At 56.9% G+C, this 18,032-nt stretch overlaps 1 protein-coding gene across 1 annotated transcript in view; it reads right to left on the reverse strand.

Moving 5' to 3' along the window:
- Positions 1-6,647: 6,647 nt before the first annotated feature.
- Positions 6,648-18,032, reverse strand: part of DOCK1 (dedicator of cytokinesis 1) — a gene marked incomplete at its 5' end in the record, with an annotated part of 274,984 nt that continues 263,599 nt past the window's right edge. Inside the window, 5 exons of the mRNA XM_015572582.1 lie at positions 6,648-7,789; positions 9,506-9,657; positions 10,870-11,023; positions 11,632-11,830; positions 15,297-15,442. Coding sequence (XP_015428068.1) covers positions 7,694-7,789; positions 9,506-9,657; positions 10,870-11,023; positions 11,632-11,830; positions 15,297-15,442 — 747 coding nt within the window. The remainder of the gene's footprint in view (positions 7,790-9,505; positions 9,658-10,869; positions 11,024-11,631; positions 11,831-15,296; positions 15,443-18,032) is intronic.

Genomic DNA, 18,032 nt, shown 5'->3' on the forward strand with positions numbered 1-18,032 from the left:
GCGGGGCGGGCAGGGCCTGGGCAGCACAGCACCGGGCACCTCAGGGCCCTGTCACGGGAGGGACAAGCAGCGGGCAGGCAGGGGCCGCTGGGAACATCTGCGCGAGCGAGCCCGTCATTCTGGGGTGGAACCTGCACTGGCCCGGACCCTCCCGATGCCCAGGACCCGGCCCCCCGGGCTGGTCAGATGGTAGGACTGCGTGAGAACTGTGCCCACGCTGACGGAAGCCAGGCCTCTAGCAAACTCCAGTCCACGTCAGGCTGACGGGTCAGGAACATCGCTATGAGAGACACGTCAGTTGGTTGCCTCCTGCACGTGCCCAAACTGGGACTGCAGAACCTGCAACTGAGGTACAAGCCCTTTGCCATGGAATTGAACCCATGGCCTTTCAGTGCGCAGGCCGATGCTCTATCCACTGAGCCAAACCAGCCAGGGCCTGGATAATCTATTATTTAAAAAACACTGTGTTCCAAGCACAGTGCCAACCCCTGGGGACATGAGGAGGAGGCACAGCAGCCCTGAGCCCAGGGAGGAAGGCAGATACTCGAGCATTCAGTCCGATGAGCCTAGACCGAGAGCTGTGGCCCAGAGCTGACCTGGGGAGCGGGCCCCCTGCCTGCAGCTGGGGACGCTCCGGAGATGAGCTTGGTTTCGTCTCTGCAGGAAGACGGAAGGTGACAGGCTGGGGGAGGAGGGGAGGTATTTGCGGCAGAAGGGCCAGGTGATATATACTTTAAGTTTTGTTAATATTTTTGTATATTGATGTGTATACACACACATCTACATCTAAATCTATAGAGGAATATATAAACACACACAACTCTACTCTGGAGGTAACGGACACGATTTCAAAATATCCTTGGCCATGTATAAAAATTAAAAATATTCTAAAAGTAAGGAGTGTTGAGGTCACCTTCTCAGAGCACAACGTTGTAAAATTACAAATGTTATGATTAACAAATCCGCCGCTTGGAAGTCAAACACGTCAGTCCTCTCGCCGACACCTGAGCCCGGGGACGGGGACCCTGACGGCGGAGTTTCTGTAAGCGGCAGCGGCAGCGCCAGCGGTGAAAGCCTCCGTCACGCGCTCATATGCCTCTTATTAAGCCAAGAAGCTGCAACGCTTATCATTCAATTAAAGACGCGAAAGAGCCAGGAACCCGAGGAGAACCCGATAAAGAAACTTAATCAAGATAAATAAGGAAATAATGAAGCCGGGATGTATAAGAAAGCTCAAAACACTGACAGGTCCAAACACTGTTTCTATAAAAAACCACAAACCAGAGGAGCCTCCGGAAAACCTCATCAGGCAAAATGACAAAGCAGCCCCGTTAGGCGGGAGGGAAGGACAGCAGCACCGACATCATCGTCCCCGGGGCAGAGGAGGCCGCGCTGCGCCGATACTGCGCACTTTTAAAGGAGTGGGTGCTTTTTTCTACGTTTATAAGGAAACCGAAATCACTTTTGTAAAAAAGAAGGAAGCAAAACTAATTTTTAACTCTCTCAAGGAGTGATCAAGACGTCGACAATCCACATAAGCCCAAGAGAAAATTTAAAATCTATTGAGAATCTGCCCTAGCCAGTTTGGCTCAGTGGGTAGAGCATCAGCCTGCGGACTGAAGGCCCAGGGGTTCGATTGCATCTCTCTCACATGGATGTTTCTCTCTCTGTGTCACCCTCCCTCCCTCCCACTCTCTTTAACAATCAATGGAAAAATATCCTCGGGTGAGGATCAACAACAAAATTCTACCAAGAATCTACTTCCAAAATTCAACAAAGGAACAAAGCCTGTTGTTCTAAACGAGTTTGTAAGTGAATTCTATCCAATAGATTCCATGTGCTCTTAAATACCCTAGAGCATAGGAAAATCGGAAAAGTCTCCCAATTTATTGCTCCAGATAACAGCCATATTACTTAGCCATCGCTGCAAATATGGTACCCCCAAGACCTAGCGGTACAAACAGCATTTCTTACCACGGCTTCTGTGAGTCAGGATTACAAAAGCCACGGACTTAGGTTCTGCCTCACCGTCTCTCCTGAGGCTCATAAAGGTGTCGGCTGGGGCTGTAGTCATCTGAAGGCTCAACCGGGGCTGGAGGACCTAATTCCAAGATGGTTCACTCTCACGGCCGTTGGCAGACACCACGATTCTTTGGCTCTTGGCAGGTGACCTCACCTCCGCACTGTAAGGCCCCCCATAGGGCAGCTTGGGTGTCCTCAGGACATGGCTGGTGACCTCTTCTAGAATGAGTGACCTGAAGGAGAGGACAGGGGAACGTTGCAATGATTTTTATGACAGAGGCCGGGAATTCACCAGTCTGCTTTGTTCTACTCAATAAGGGGGAGCCACCAAGTCCAGCCACATGAAGGGGAGGGGAATTAAGTTCCCCATCTTGGAGGGAGGTGTATTAAAGAATTTGTGGGCATAATTTAAATCCAACGCAGTCTGCCTTCCGGCCACAAAAATCTTTGCGTTTCTCCCGCATGCAACATACACCGACCCCTTCTCAGGGTTGCTTCCCAAAGTCCACTGTCTGGCGTTCGCTCTAAACCCAGGACCTCGCATCGAAAGCAGGTCCAGACCTGAGGGTCCTGCAGTGGCTCCTTGGATACCAAGTCCACTTCCTCCGGCCGAGGACCCGGGAACCACACGGAGCAGTGACCTGGCCTCGCACACCGGCAGTGACGGGGTGGACACGGTCATGGGTACGGACACCCTGTTCCCAAGGGGAGAGTGAGAGCAGAGAGAGGTCCCATCCCCATGCTGAGACGCAGCCAGGCAGATGCGGGAGCTTCTCTTGTTCCTCCTCCTGTCTGAGCTCTCGGCTGTCCTCTGGACTCCTGGTTCTGCTGAGTCATCCTTCCTCTTTCCGGAAAAGATAAGCCTGTTTCATGGCAACACTCTCCACGAGCTTCCTGCTGGCAGGACTCTGGGGGCCCACGGTCTCTCGTCATGGCGACCTTTTGGCCTTTCAGTCCAAGCTGGTGCTCCTCACGTCGACACACTTGTGTGTGTGTGTGTGAGTCTATGTGTATGTGTGAGTATAAATGTGTATGAGTGTGTGTGAGCGTATGTGTGGGTCTGTGAATGTGTCAGTGAGTCTGTGTGTATTGTGAGTGTGTGTAAATGTGTTTTTGAGTGTGTGTATGTGTGTGTGTGAATGTGTGTGTGTGTGTGTGTGTGTGTGTGTGAGCTATATGTTTGATACTAAGTGCCTTTCTCCCCAACGCAAGTGTTCAGAATGCGAAATTACCTGTTAACAAGCATTTAAAATAGCACAGTTTATGCTAATTCAGATTATCATGGTTCCCAGAGCGCTTATTTTTACCTTTGAAATCGCTGCTCTCTGCGCCAGTGGCGGTGGCGTCAGGGCCTGTGATCGAGCATCCGAGTGGTGTCTGCGCTCCCAGTTGTGGCCACGGGGGTTCCCACAGACGCGTGTGCACAGCCTGTGCACCGTGTGCCGTGGAACCGATCTGCAGGTGGAGTGAATTTCAGGAGCCCGGGCAGCCGCCTTCCCTGTCCCTCCAGGCCTTGGCGGGGAGAGCCGTCCCCCCTGCCCTCACCCAGGCACTGTTCCTCTCCTGCTGCATTTGGCCCTGACACCCACAGCACCCTCCCTCCTCCCCCGATATGGATGCTTCCCTTGCTCTGTCTCCGATAATGACCTTGGGGCTGAGCTGCTCAGGAGGGAGGGGAAGGAAGAGAGAGGAGCCGGGCTTTACCTTTTGGGCCAGGACATCCCCGGGAAGGTCCCCAGAAGAGATCAAACGCCCCCACCTGGCCCACGAGGAGGAGCAAGTCTCCTGGGAGAGACGGGGCCCTCGGGGGGTCAGGTCCCCTGCAGGCCTGTGACCGCACTCACAGGCTCATCAAAGCCGACGACGGACAGCGTGGCCTCTGCACAGGCCTTTTCCTGTGGTGCAGCCGAGGGTCACTGGAAACCACGGCGAGGGGCTGGCCTGTGGTGCCTCATGGGCAGGCCCCCAGGGGCACAGGATCCATGACCTGCCCTTGACCAGCCGGGACATGCTCTGGAGGGCTGGGGAGGCCACCAGGATACCCTGCAGCCTGGCCTCCCCCCCACACTGGCCTTCACTCCCGATGCTCCACCTGCTCCCTCACTCCCCGTCACACTCCTGTTCCCACCAGGTTCCTGCTCTCCCCATTCCTCCCTCTCCATCATGCTCTAGTCAACAGTTCTCAACCTGTGGGTCGTGAACAATGAAAATACATCCTGCATATCAGATATTTACATGACGATTCATAACAGCAGCAACATTACAGTTATGGAGTAGCAACAAAAATAATTTTATGGTTGGGTCACAACATGAGGAACTGTATTAAAGGGTCGCAGCATTGTGAAGGTTGAGAACCGCTGCTAGATGCTCCATCATTCTTCTTCATCCTCTCTCACGCTCCGGCACCCTCCATTCCACTCCAATATGCTCCTTCCTGCTCCCCATGGCCCCTGGGGCGCCATTCCCAGGAGCAGTGACCGGGGCTGTGTGTCCTCCTGGCGCACAGGGCAGAGCCCAGGGGTTTCATGGCCTGGAAGAAGCGTGTGCTGCCGTCTGGGTGCTGCTCAGCCCGCTCCTCCACACTGGACCGTCCTGCTGGTTTTCCGGAAGTTCCTTCTAAGCACGGGGCTCCCTCGTATGCACCGTTTCCTCCACGGGAACACTCCCTTCCTCGCCTCACCCCTGCCCCCGTCTGCCCAGGTCTCCACATTCCCCAGCATCTGTGGTAAAGGCCTCTCCCTGCTCGGTCATGCCCGGTGCTCCCACGTGGCTGCGGTCAACTGAGCTGTGGACACCGTCCACATTCTTATGAATGGCCCACCCAGGGACGAGAAACGATGAACAGATGACACACGGCCCTTCTCCAGACTGAAATAAACCTGAAGCGGCAGGGAGGCCGAGCAGCGGCACCAGGCGGCACGGCTAAAGGAGCCCGAGATGAGGAAGGAGGCTCTGCAGCTGGTGGGTGAGCGGGCGCCTCCGGGTGAGCGGGCGCCTCCGGGTGGGAGGGCAGCTGGTGGGTGAGCGGGCACCTCCGGGTGGGAGGGCAGCCGGCGGGTGAGCGGGCACCTCCGGGTGGGAGGGCAGCCCGGTGTCCAGGCCTGGGACTGAGCGGTGAGGGTCCTGTGCCCGGGAGCCCTGCGTGCCCGCTCCGCCTGAGCCCAGTGTCGGGGTCGTCACAGGGCCCGGGGCAGCCCCTGCTGCTCTGAGCTGGTGACACACACACACACACACACACACATGGGGGCACGGGGCAGCTCATCTGGGAGCAAAGACTAATTGGCCCAGCAGGTCCCGGTAAGTGCTGCTGAGCCACCACCGGCGAAGCAGATGTGTAAATAACCCAGGAAGGGCAGATGGGAAATATAAGGAAGGTGAAGTCCCCGAACAGACTTTAAAAAGTAAGCCAATTACTGAAACGTCACGGGAGATAAAACTAGAAAGCAAAGGCTGAAATGCATCACACACCAAAGGCTGCGGCGGAGATGAAAGCAAGGCCCGAACCCGCAACAGAATCCAGGGCCAGAGATGATGCGAGGGATCAAATCTCCACATAAAAGCGCAGTCCCAGCGTTGATTAAAAATAATTTCTTTAAATACCAGGAAGCAATTTTCAAGCACCAAGGGTGGTTTTAAAGAAGAAAAAGACTTTTCTGCTTGTAAAATCTAGCTTCCATACACCATCTCCTTTTTTAAAATTTTATTTTTAAAAAATATATTTTATTGATTTTTTACAGAGAGGAATAGAGAGTTAGAAACATCGATGAGAGAGAAACATCGATCAGCTGCCTCCCGCAAACCCCCTACTGAGGATGTGCCCACAACCATGGTACATGCCCTTGACCGGAATTGAACCTGGGACACTTCGGTCCACAGGCCGACGCTCTATCCACTGAGCCAAACTGGAGAGGGCTATAAGGGTATAATAAACATGAGACAATTTGCCTCAGACGGAAGTCTCTAGTGGTATATCAAAGTATATGTTTTAATCCAGCTTAACACACTTATCACTGGCTTGAATGAAGATAAAAACACAACAAAAACCTACTTATTAAATGTGTGGATATCACAGAAATAATTCATTGAATAACATATGATTTTTAAAAACGTCAACAGTTAGGGCCCCTGAACAAATGTAATGAGCTGGCATCTGATAGATAAATGTAAAGTTCTGCAACTGAAACAATGTGCCCCAGCCAGGCGGCTCAGTTAGTCGGATCATTGTCCCATACACCAAAAAGGTTGCCGGTTGATTCCAGGTCAGGTATGTATCCACTGAGCCAAACCTGTTAGGACTATACCATCTCCTTTTAATAAAGATTTGAGAGAAGCCCATATGAAAGGGCATGGCTCAAATGAAGATGAATTTGTAGTAGATCATCAGGCATTCTGGAAGGCTGCAACATGAAGCCCCAATCCGAATGTGTGGGAGCTAAGCTGGACTTTGAGCTTCCCGGCATCCAAAGCAAAATCAGACCAGAAGCCCCTCCCGGTGAGCGATACCGAGGAAGGGCTGCGGCCCCCCGAGTGGGGGTCACACAGCTCTCAGAGAAAGTAGGAAGCAGGGGGCAGCACTTGTGTTTTATGTCAGGGACAGAAACACAATCTGCGGACACCGTGAGTCCTTTAAAATAACATTTTATTTTTCATTGTCAGTGATTAACTCTGGAGCCTACTAGAAGGGTATCATGATTACAGTGAATAAAAAAATATAGATGACAGGATAAAAATATTAGGTTACACAAAGTTAGTTTTTGTTTTTGTTTTCCAAAATCATCATTCAGCGACATTTTCAGGACATGGGAGCTTTGAAAAAACAACAACAGAACTTCACGTGGACAGTTTGTTTTTTTTTACATCTCCAGGAGCTAAACATGAAGAGCCCACGTGGAGAACGCCTGCGGACACTGTTCCAATAAACGCAAGGCCCACAGAGACGAAGACGAGCCCCGAGAGCCATCGTATATACACAGTCTGTACAGAGGATGAGAATTCACCCCGTTCGGCCACCTCCTGGGGCTCACCCATTCTTTATTTAAAAAGAGAAAGAAAACGGATCTTCCTATACTCAGAGTTATTTTTCCACTTGATCCAGGATTTGTAAGCGTGTTTCCACTCCATAAATTAGTAGCTGTTCAGTAGCTGAGAAATATCCTATTTTAAATTATCCCAAAGGAGACCAGGACCTCCAGAAAGGGTTGAAGGTACGATGTCGGTGGAAGAAGATACGTCCAACCAGCCAAGGTCCCCGCGAGCCACAGCGCGGAGGGAGGAGGGCTGGGCCCCATCCCGCGGGGAAGCTGGGTCGGTCTGGCCGAGGAGAAGGCGTGACGCCCGACGCCTAGCGCTCTCGGTTCTCAGGCCGATGGGCTAACCCGGCCACGCTCAGGTCAGCTCCACCTGCTCCTGCTCAGGTGGCATTTGGCACCGAAAGGAAGGGCTTTGAGGCAAGACTTGGGCTCTCAGGGAGGCCCATTGGCAGCCCCCGATGTGGACACACGGCCAGGACGCCCAGGCCCGCGTCCACCTCGCTCCCCACTCCGAAGGGCTGCGCATCCCACGGCTGAGAACAAACTCCTTTTAAGGAGGAGCAACTGCCCCGAGTGTCAGACATCACGGGTCCGATGAGGTAAACGCCAGACACGAGGGGACAGGAAGGGGGACGGCTCGCTCACTGCACGATCCCGGAGTCCACGGACGTCTGCTTGCGCGTGGTCTTCGGGGGCGGCGGGGGTGGGGTCTTGCTGGGCAGTGGGGGTGGCAGGTGCTGGAAGACAGAAGGCCGGGGGGCGCCCGTTACTGGGGGGATGGGAAAGTGAGGCCCGTGGGAGGCCTGGCCTGGTGCAGGGCAGGGAGGGAGCAGACCTGCACCCCTGGTGGGGCTGCCTCCTCTGAGTGGCATGGGGCTGGCAGGGCGGCCGCGCTCAGGCCTGGGCCGCTGGCGTCTCCGATGAGCCGCTTTGCACAAAGCCCTTTGGCGTCTGCACAACCCCTGCTCTTTGCATGGCGGCGTTAAGTCTGGGTGCCCTCGATCTAGGGCCCTGGAATGAACCGACTGCGGAACTGGGCAGTTTCACGGTTAAGAGCCAGTCAAGAGGGGCCAAGCAGGACCCAGGGCCACCCAGGCGGCTGGGTGCCACGGTCGAGCCGTCTGATGGGGACCCCCCCCTCTACTTCCAGGTTCAGGATGTTCAGACCCGGGGCATAGGCAGGCCTGCTTTTCTGGTCAAATAAAGGCACGGAAATAAAGATCTGATTGGTGGGCTAAGCTGTTAGGAAAACAAGAGGCCCAGCCAATAGAGGGCGCAGACGGTTAGTCAAGCCCCTCCTGGGAAGAGTGTCATCACACACCTCAGAGCCCCAGGTGAGAAAGTGTCCACAGAGGAAGGAAAGCGCGCAGAATTCACAGGGGAAAAGCACGCCTTCTGTTATGAAAAATCCGCAGCCACGTGAGCCACAGGGTCCTGGCATCACGTGGTCACTGTGGGGGCTGAGCAGACACAGATGTGCATGTGGTCCTTCCCTCCACACTCGGCTCATCTAAGCGTATCAGGAGGAACCTGGACTGGGCTCTCCCGGCCACAGGCCATTCCCTGTGCGGCCCTGCATTGTGCACTGATGTTATGATGATGTTGGTGGAAGAAGATACGTCCAACCAGCAGAGGTCCCCGCGAGCCGCAGCACGGGGGGAGGGGGCATCGCTGCAGTGGAGCAAAGACACTGACAACGTGGCCGGGCCACGGAGCCACGGAGAGCCCCGCGTGAGAGCGCCTGGAGAGCCAGTGGGAAGCGTGGCGGATCTCACAGGACGGCCTGGGACTGCCAAGGGTAGAGCACTGGTTCAAAAGGCTCGGAATACTCAGCGCTAATGTTTACACTAGCAGGCAGGCCGCGAGGACACTGCGCATGGGCCCTCAGAGGAGATTAAGGACTAAAGTTGCAGGAGGTGCTGGCCTCGGGGAGCCAGTGCTGATAAGGGCTCCCCAGATCTAAGTGGGGAGGGGGTCCGGGAGGCACGGCCGGGGGTGGGTGGCCTCGGGATCTGGGCTTTGTCCAAATTGGAGCCAAATCCTGCAGGTGCTCCGAGTGGCGAGGGCCTGTCCCCCCCAGGAGCGGCCAGGGCGAGGGAAGCTCCCGGAGGAAGTGCTGGCATGGGGGTCCCAGGGCCGGGGGGTGCACAGGAGCCCGTCCCCACGCAGCATGCCGGCGCCAGCTTCCTCACAAGTCAGACCACCCTGCCTAGAAAAGCCGCTCTCCCAAATCAAAACTCCACGAGGACTGCACCTCAGGGCAGCCCTCCTGCCCCTTCCCTTGTTCCAGGGCCGCATCTGGACGCGTGTCCCCGTGACAGGTCCACAGATGACCCAGGCCAGGGTCGCGATCGCCGTGGTCTTTCCCCCAAATCCAATCCTGGCCAGGCCCGCGGCCACACGTCGACGGGTGGAGCAGAGACACTGACAGCGCCTGGCCGCCTCCGACTTACCCTGTGGTGAGGAGGGGGCGGCGGGGGCGGGGGCGAGCCCAGCAGGTCCTGGCTGTCCATCAGGTTCCCGTAGTCCGCCATGCTGCCCTTCAGGGGCAGAGGGGGCGGGATCTCGGCCACGTCCATCCCACTCATGCCGTTCAGCTCCAGACCTGGGGAATGGGTGGATTTAAAGCAAACCCGCGCCCACGCACTGCCCCCTCGCTCTGGAGCTGCAGGAGGCAGAAACCACTTTACCCCGAGCGATGCCAGCCAGCGGGCAGGGAGGGGAGCGGGAGGGGGACCGGGCAGAGGGCGGCCCCTCCTACGGGCATGTCCCGGGAAGAGAAGGTAAGGAGCCGCGAGGCCCCGAACCCAGGGCTGGAAGCCACTGTGAACACAGCCACGTCACCCGGGGCCCTCCCATCCCTCCCCGGGCCCTTCGCCTCCCGGGCATTGAAACAGCTGGGGGTCAGGAGACGGGTATCCGCCTGCCCTTTGCAAAGCCCAGGACTGGGCCCCAGCCCGCTGCAGCCGCTGCCCGGAGAGCGTCGCTAAGCGAGGTCTAAGGTGCACACAGCCGCCCGCCGCTCAGCGCCCTCCACGGCGGCCGTGGCTGCATGAAATGAAGTTATTAGCATGAGCGGCCTGGCTGCTGCCTCCAATAAGCCCAGGGAAGTGGATTGATTTTTAAAGTGGACGGAAGAAGTGGCAGCTTGCAAATGGAGGAGCAATTGTGAGGGTGTCCCACCCTCCGCCCGGGTGAGCCGCTCAGACAACACTGGTTTCCTTTTGTGCTAAAGAGGAAGACGACACGTGGGCCGGCGCGTCTTCTCTACAGTTTCCCCGATGACGCGGCGGCTGATGGGAAGGTCCCCCTTAGGAAAGTTCTTCCGGGAAGAGCCGCGTGGAGGGACCCTGAGGCCTGGCCGTGGATGGAGGAGCGAGAAGGAGGCCTGGGAACTAGCGCTTGCCCAGGACTGGTGGGGTGGCTGGCTCGTCGCGGCAGAACATACGTAACACAACCCTGGCCGTTTTAACCACTTGGAGCGTCCACTTCACTGGTCTTTATCCCATTATAATGTGCAGCCACCATCACTCTCTGTTCTCAAAACGTCTCTATCCCCCGAACGCAAAGCCTCCACCCGGAAGGCACCGGCCCTCCCTCTCCCCGTGCCAGGAGGGCCCGAGAGCCGGGGGAGGATTTGTCACCCACAAGCCCGGCCGTGCTTTGCCCTGCGGAGCCCTGTCCCCGGGGCCCGGCCAGGGAGTCTGTGCTCACGGACACTGCCCGCTGCCCGGAGGAGGCGGGTCTCACTTCAGGGACGTGGACCCCGGGGGAGGCACAGGGCGCCGGGTTCCAAGGCGGACAGCGCCCCACTCACTGGACTGCAGACTGAAGCTGAGCTTGGTCCGGGGCATGACCGGCGGGGGCGTCTGCTGGGCGGTGGGTGACGTCGGGGACACGGAGAAGCGCCTCTCGCTTCCGATGGCGTTGATCACCTGGCTCTTCGGCCTCTGGGGCCGCAGGGGGCTGATCTAGAGGAGGGGGGGTGGAGAGAGAGAGGGGAGTTCGGGTCTGTCTTGGGCTGCGGGTGCCACCTCAACATTCAGCGGGAGCCAACGGGACTCCCTGGGATGTTATTCATGTCAACGCTCCAGCACGTGCCTGACAATCCCCCCGAGAGAGGGGAGTGGGGCGCAGAGGAGGCGGTTGGGTAGCAGGGGGCCACGTGCGGCCGCGGAGCCAAGGGGAGGGCTCAGGGGCTCACTGAGCTGGGCGGGCCACCCGCAGTCACCCAGGCTGCGTGGTTTCTGGCCGGGAAGGGGCCGGGGACAGACACACGGAGTGCTGTTTTCTGACAACACAGCATTCCTGTTCGACTTCGGAGACACCAGGACGCCCGAGAACGTGGGGGCCCTGCTTGGACCCTCGGGATGGAGGGAGCGTGAGTGAAACCAGGGGAAGCTCCCCCTGACCCGTGCACGCCCCGCAGCGTCAGTTAGGCGAGGGGAGGGAGGAGGGAGACCGGCATTTTGACGGGACAATGTTACAGCCAACTCCACACCCACCAGGGACAGCCCTGCGGGTAAGTGTGGAGGGGGAACCCCGGCGGCCCGGAGGCGGGCGGGTCCCGGGGAATTACCGTCTCGGACAGGATCACAGCCTCGGAGCCCTGCGGGGCCGCGTCCACGGGCCTCAGCTCCTTGTCGAATATCTCCTGGTGTTTGCTGTTCCGCTTCTCCTTCTTCTTGTCCTTCTTGTCCTTGTCGGGGTCGTCCTTGTCCAGCTTGTCCTGCGACCGGGAGTGCATCTTCTTAGGCAGCAGGGGCTCCAGGGCGAACCTGGAGGAGAGGGTGGTTAGGCCCCGGGCCTCTCTGTAGGCGAGCGGCTGCTGTCGCCCCAGATGTGTGGGGCGCAGTCCCTCCCGGGAAACCTAGAGCTGCCTGGGAACCGCGACTTTTACAGGAAAGGGGGGGCTGCAAAGGGAGGTGGAGGGAGGTGAGACGTGTGTTAACCGATCGCAACAGATGGACTGCGTTTGCACCTCAGCAACAACAACCTGGAGGGAAACCCGCAGCTGCAGGATGATGGGGGATGCAGTCTGACGCTATGAGGGATTTCTGTCCATCTGCGAGGGGAGGGGGCGCTTGAGTCTATTCCAAAGGCGAGCCCTTACCTTTTATTTTTTTCCTATATGTCATATATATGTGTATATGTGTGTGTGTGTGTGTGTGTGTGTGTGTGTATTGATTTCAGAAAGGAAGGAAGAGAGAGAGAGAGAGAGAGAGAGAGAGAGACAGAGAGACAGAGAGACAGAGAGAAACATCAATGATGAGAGAGAATCATTGATTGGCTGCCTCCTGCACGCTCCACACTAGGGATGGAACCCAAAACTGGGCATGTGCCCTGACCGGCAATCCAACTGTGACCTCCTGGCTCATAGGTCGATGCTCAACTACGAGGCCACGCCAGCTGGGCGAGCCCTCGGCTTTTAGTGATTAGGACCGCAATATCCATGCGCCGTGGGAGGGAGCAGGTGGGTGCAAAGGTCACGGAGGAAGGTCGCCTCCCTCTGAAAGCCTGTGCTGAGGGCCCAGCTGGCAGGTCCCAGGTGCGCTCAGGTGTTCAGCCCAGAGCTGAGCTGCAGACAGAGCACCCGGGTCCCAGCTCGGCCACGGCGGCTGGACGTCCTCAGTCACAGGGAAGGGAGGGCACCACACCTTTCTGCTCAGTGACACCAGCCAGACGGCGGGAGAGCGTGGCAGGGACACCCTGTCAAGTACATGGTCTTGGGTAGCTTCTCAGGCACATGGCCACGGCGAGCACGCACACGCGCCTGCACACAGTTGCCACCTGCTATTGTAATGTACGACTCGGGGGGGGGGGGGGGCATCCCGTCCCTGCCCCACGCAGTCACATCACAGAGGGAAGGAGCAGTCCCGGGCGACAGAAATCTCACTCCCTGCGGCAGGAAGGCGGAAGGAGACAGGCCAAGGTGTGCGCAGGGCAGACACGGCCCTACAACCTCTCAGCGCTAACGCCCACATAAGGGTCCTTGTTATCAGTGCCTCATGTTTCTGAAAACAGGGCCCATGAAAACGGTCTCACAAGAGATAGGGTCTCTTACACGGCCTCGCCGTCCTGCAGTCACAGAGGAGAGAGGCCTGCACTGTGTTTTCTGAGAAATGTCACCTGTAGGCGACACGTCGCTGCCACACGATTGAAAGAAACCCACTCCGAAGCCAGCAGCGTTCAGAGCTCCCTGACCGGTGCCCAGCAGGCCCCGAGCCCGGCGGGCTCACTGCAATGTTCTGTCCACTTGGTGTATGACTGACCTTTTCCATAATAAGAACTTAGAGACGACTGAGGACCTCACCATGTGGCTTTCCACCACCAAGGCATTGTGGGACACCCAGACTTTCCCGCTGGATCGCACTCACCAATAAACCCACATTCATTACGTTAGCTGGTGTGTCTGTTATATTATCAGCAATTACCAACATGTTCATAATTGGCTTCTAGGTTTTGCAGAACTGAAGACAACTAATGTAGGAAGGAAGGTTTTAGTGTCCACTTAGAGCAGTGGTTCTCAACCTTCCTCATGCCGCGACCCTTTAATACAGTTCCTCATGTGGTGGTGACCCCCAACCATAAAATTATTTTCGTTGCTACCTCATTACTGTAATGTTGCTACTGTTATGAGTCGTCATGTAAATATCTGATATGCAGGATGTATTTTCATTGTTACAAACTGAACATAATTAAAGCATAGTGATTCATCATGAAAACAATATGTAATTATATTTGTGTTTTCCGATGGTCTTAGGCGACCCCTGTGAAAGGGTCGTTCGACCCTCAAAGGGGTCGTGACCCACAGATTGAGAATCGCTGGCCTAGAGGCAGCCATGCGCTGGGAAGGACAGGCATCTCTACAAAGAGCCGAGGGAGAGGCAGGCCGAGGGTTACATTCACCGGGAGAAGCAACTGCCGACAGGGCGCACTGTGTTCTGCAGGGAGCCTGTGCCCAAAGCCCCATTTCCTCCCCATCAGTCACCTCGCTAAGGGAGGCAACGCTGAGAATGAACAACAACCTGGCCTCTACCCAAGATGCCTCCAGTTCAAGGTTAAACCACGGCTCCCAGGGAGAAGGCCAGGCCTGCCCGCGCTCGTGCCTTCACACGTGTAACACACCGCACTTCTGACCCAAACCTGCAGAGCCACGGCACCCGCACCCCGACGTGCCTGGGAACAGGCACCCTTTCCACGCCTAGCCCGGGGTTTTCTGGGGGAGCCGCTGGATTACATTTCTCTAGCCATCTTGTCGCCGGGGACAAGCACACATGATTTAAATACCTCCAAATTGAGACTTTCCACACGGACTTGGCCTTAAAAATAGCAGACGCTGATAAAAATTGCTGTTAAGGAAAAAAAGAAGTGGGAACAGTTCTCAGTTCCCCATCGGGCACACCCGTCGCTGGCAAGAAAGGGCACCCGGGAACGTCCTGTCTGCGTGTTGCCGGGGCCGGAGCCCGCGGGGTGGCAGGGTGATGGAGTGGCAACCGGACGGGGTTGGACAAGCACACAACTGTGCAAACTCCACAATAAAACCGCTGGAAGCCCTTCGCGCGGATGGTTAAATTGCAACATTGTTTCTTGTTGTATAATAAGAACAAAGGTTACGTGTTTGCTACTCAAAAGCGCAAAAGGTATCAACATGGAGGTTCTCTTTGAACAATGAGGTAATGGGGGGGGGAGGAGGGAGGGGAAAGAGAGAGAGAGAGAGAGAGAGAGAGAGAGAGAGAGAGAGAAAGAGAGGAGAAAGAGGGAGAGAGAGAGGTTTGGCAAGGGCTCAACTGTTCACCAGCCTGTTAGGTCCTTGTTCCCTTCCTGGCGGCTCTGTGCTGACACTCAAGAGCCAATCTGGCTCCCAGAGGTCTCACAGGTGAGGAGGCGGCTCTCAAGGAAGCTGAGCGACAGGTGTGCCCCTGGAGGTGAGCAGAGGGGGAGGGTCCCCGCGCACCTGGCCAGGGGCGCACCATGCTTTCTCCTGGACGTGCTGAGCTGGAGGTGTTAACATTGGACGGAAACCTTTCTACCCAAAGTGGTTCCCGAAAGGGGAACGTCTCTCTCACAAACTCACGAGACCCTGAAAGTCTCACTGGGCCCTCAGTTCGTAACGTCATAAGGGGTCTCAGTTCAAAGACAGTTTTGATTTTTAAAATATCCTCAGGTGTGAGCCAATCCACCCAGGGCCCCGGTGGCTCCCCATGCCCCTCCCGCTCTCTCCCTGCTGCTGAGCCCACTCACCCATCCGAGCCGGGCCTGGAGGGGGTGCTGTCGGACGACAGGGAGGAGACCGACGCCACCGACAGGGGCCGGGACGCGGAGGGCATGGTGAAGGACCGCACCATGGACCGCGGGCGGCTGCCTCGCCGGTCATCCAGGCTGGAGGGCTGCAGGGGAGGGAGAGGGCGGGACGGAGAGAGAGGCTCATTGGATGTTCGTACCAATGGGCTTCCGGTCTGGCGGGGTCAGAGTCCTAGACCACGTTGTCTTAACAGCCTGGAATCTAGACCCAAATTGTCAACACCTCTATGTACAGCACATGCTCCCACTTGGAGTCAAAGATGAAAATGAGGATGATTTGGTTTTAGAAAATTTTAGATGCAGATTTATTTTTATTTTTACTTTTTTTTTTTTTTTACCAAGGCCATGATCCATCAGCTTCTTCCAAAGTCCTAGCAGGAAGCACTGACCAGAAAGCCTGGTTTACAGAGTAACATCTGGAACAGGATGAAAGAACCTGCAAGACCTTTGGACGAACTGGGTAGAACTCTGCCTGTTGACAAAACGTGCCCATCAAGGACGTGTGACCACTGGACTCCTGTTGACTAAACATGATGCCCCTGCTCTTAGTTAGGGGCTCCTCCCCTGCGGTGCCAGGGCCGGTGGGTTCGGGGCAGCTCGCTGGGCCTGCCGCTCGTCCTCCCCAGGGGAGGACTGGGGGTGCATTTCATTCCCCAGAAGAGTGGTCTCGGACGGAGTTCTCCATCCTCTCTCGGATGTGTTTGTATGTCACCAAAAAAGGTGTCCCTGACAGATACCACGTGTCAACCTCTAATCAGTAGAAAATACTCGTGCCTGCGCCCGAGCCAGCTGTCTGCACATCTGGGACCGCAGCTGCCGCCGAAGCTCCTTCCTTGGCCCGAGGACGTGGGACCCCATGCCTGTAGGGCACGTCCTCTCTGTGTGGCTTCAGCCGCCACCCCTCACCCCCACGCCGACCTGCCACGGATGACAGATTTATAATCACCACTTTCACATCTGAAAAGTGGGCCCGTGCCTTAAATATGTGTTTTGCATACGAGTTAAATTTGATTGGCACACTGTCTCTTTAATAAGAACAGGAACAAAACTGCTGGAGGACCGTTTAGAGCAGGAGACGGGGTGCCTTTTCTGTGAAGTGCCAGACGGCCCGGCCAGTGGCTCCGTGGTTGAGGGTCAACCCATGAACCAGGAGGTCACGATTCCATTCCCGGTCAGGGCACATGCCTGGGTTTCGGGCTTGATCCCCAGGAAGGGGCGTGCAGGAGGCAGCCGATTGATGTTTATTTCTCATCATTGATGTTCCTAGCTCTCTCTCCCTCTCCCTTCCTTTCTCTAAAAACAATAAAAACATATAGAAAACATGTAAAGGATCATTGGTACTTTCGTCTCGCAGGCCACACAGGCTCTGCACCTCTGCCCGGCTCCGCTGCTGTGGCATGAGAACAGCCACACACAACACAGAAAGAGCGGAGGTGACTGCTTGCCAATAAAACTTTATTCACAAAGGCAGGTGGCGGCCTCAGCCTGCCAACCACTGGCTCGGAGTGATATGCGGCTGGCAGCGGGCAGCAGGGGGTCTGCCCAGGCCTGGGCTTAGCACCAATCATGGGGCCAGTGTCACCGACGGGCCTCCTGAGAAAACTAAAGAGGCAACAGTGACTTGCAGCCCAGTCCAGGCTGTGAAAATGCTCCTCGTACGAAACCTAGAGCTGAGCCTGCAGTGTCCTCTCCCGGCCTCTGAAACGACCCAGGGCCGGCCTGCGAGGGTCCTGCGGCTGCGCCCGGAGCCTGGCTTGTGTCCCTAGAAACTGAGGATCAGGACTTGACTTTTCCATCGGAAGCAGCGGCCTCCCCAGTCCTGACGGGCGGGCCTACAGGGCCAGGATGTGTGAGTGGATGCTGTCTGTCCCACAGCAGGGCTGGCCGGGCCATCAGAACCAGGCTGGCCAGGCTGTCAGAACCAGGTTGGCTGGGCTGTCAGAACCAGGCTGGCCGGGCTGTCAGAACCAGGTTGGCTGGGCTGTCAGAACCAGGCTGGCCGGGCTGTCAGAACCAGGTTGGCTGGGCTGTCAGAACCAGGCTGGCCGGGCTGTCAGAACCAGGTTGGCTGGGCTGTCAGAACCAGGCTGGCGCCAGGAACTAGAACCAGGCTGGCACCGGGAGTTAGAACCAGGCTGGCTGGCTATCGGAACCAGGCTGGTGCTGGGAGTTAGAACCAGGCCGGCTGGCTATCGGAACCAGGCTGGCTGGCTGTTGGAACGAGGCTGGGGTTCTGGCTCCAGCAAGGCTGTGACTTCGCATAAAACACGGACTCACGCTGTGCTTGCTCGCTCCCTCCCGAGCACACAGGGAGCAATCGTCCGACCCAGGAGGCCGTGAGGAGGGGATGAGGGAAGCCCGGGGGCTGGCAGCTGCCCTGTCCTCGCTGTGTTGGTACCGTGGCCTGAGCACCAACTCCCCTGGGCTCTCACCAGGTGCGCCCTCCCGCTGGCATCACACCTGATGCGGCGTCGCCAGGCTGAGCTGCCCCCCACCCCCGGGTGCTCTCTGCAGTGTAAGCGCAGAGAGCAGCGTTTCACGGGCTGAGGCACAGGCAGCGCATGAGCTTCTCGATTTGTTCTTTCCACACGCTGCACACATGCCCACGTGGGTGGGAACTTCACAGGGTGACATGCTCGTCCCTAGGAGGGGGCTGTGGGGGTGGGTCTGGGGTGG

This window comes from Myotis davidii, unplaced genomic scaffold (genome assembly GCF_000327345.1).
Source record: "Myotis davidii unplaced genomic scaffold, ASM32734v1 scaffold72, whole genome shotgun sequence".
NCBI lineage: Eukaryota > Metazoa > Chordata > Mammalia > Chiroptera > Vespertilionidae > Myotis > Myotis davidii.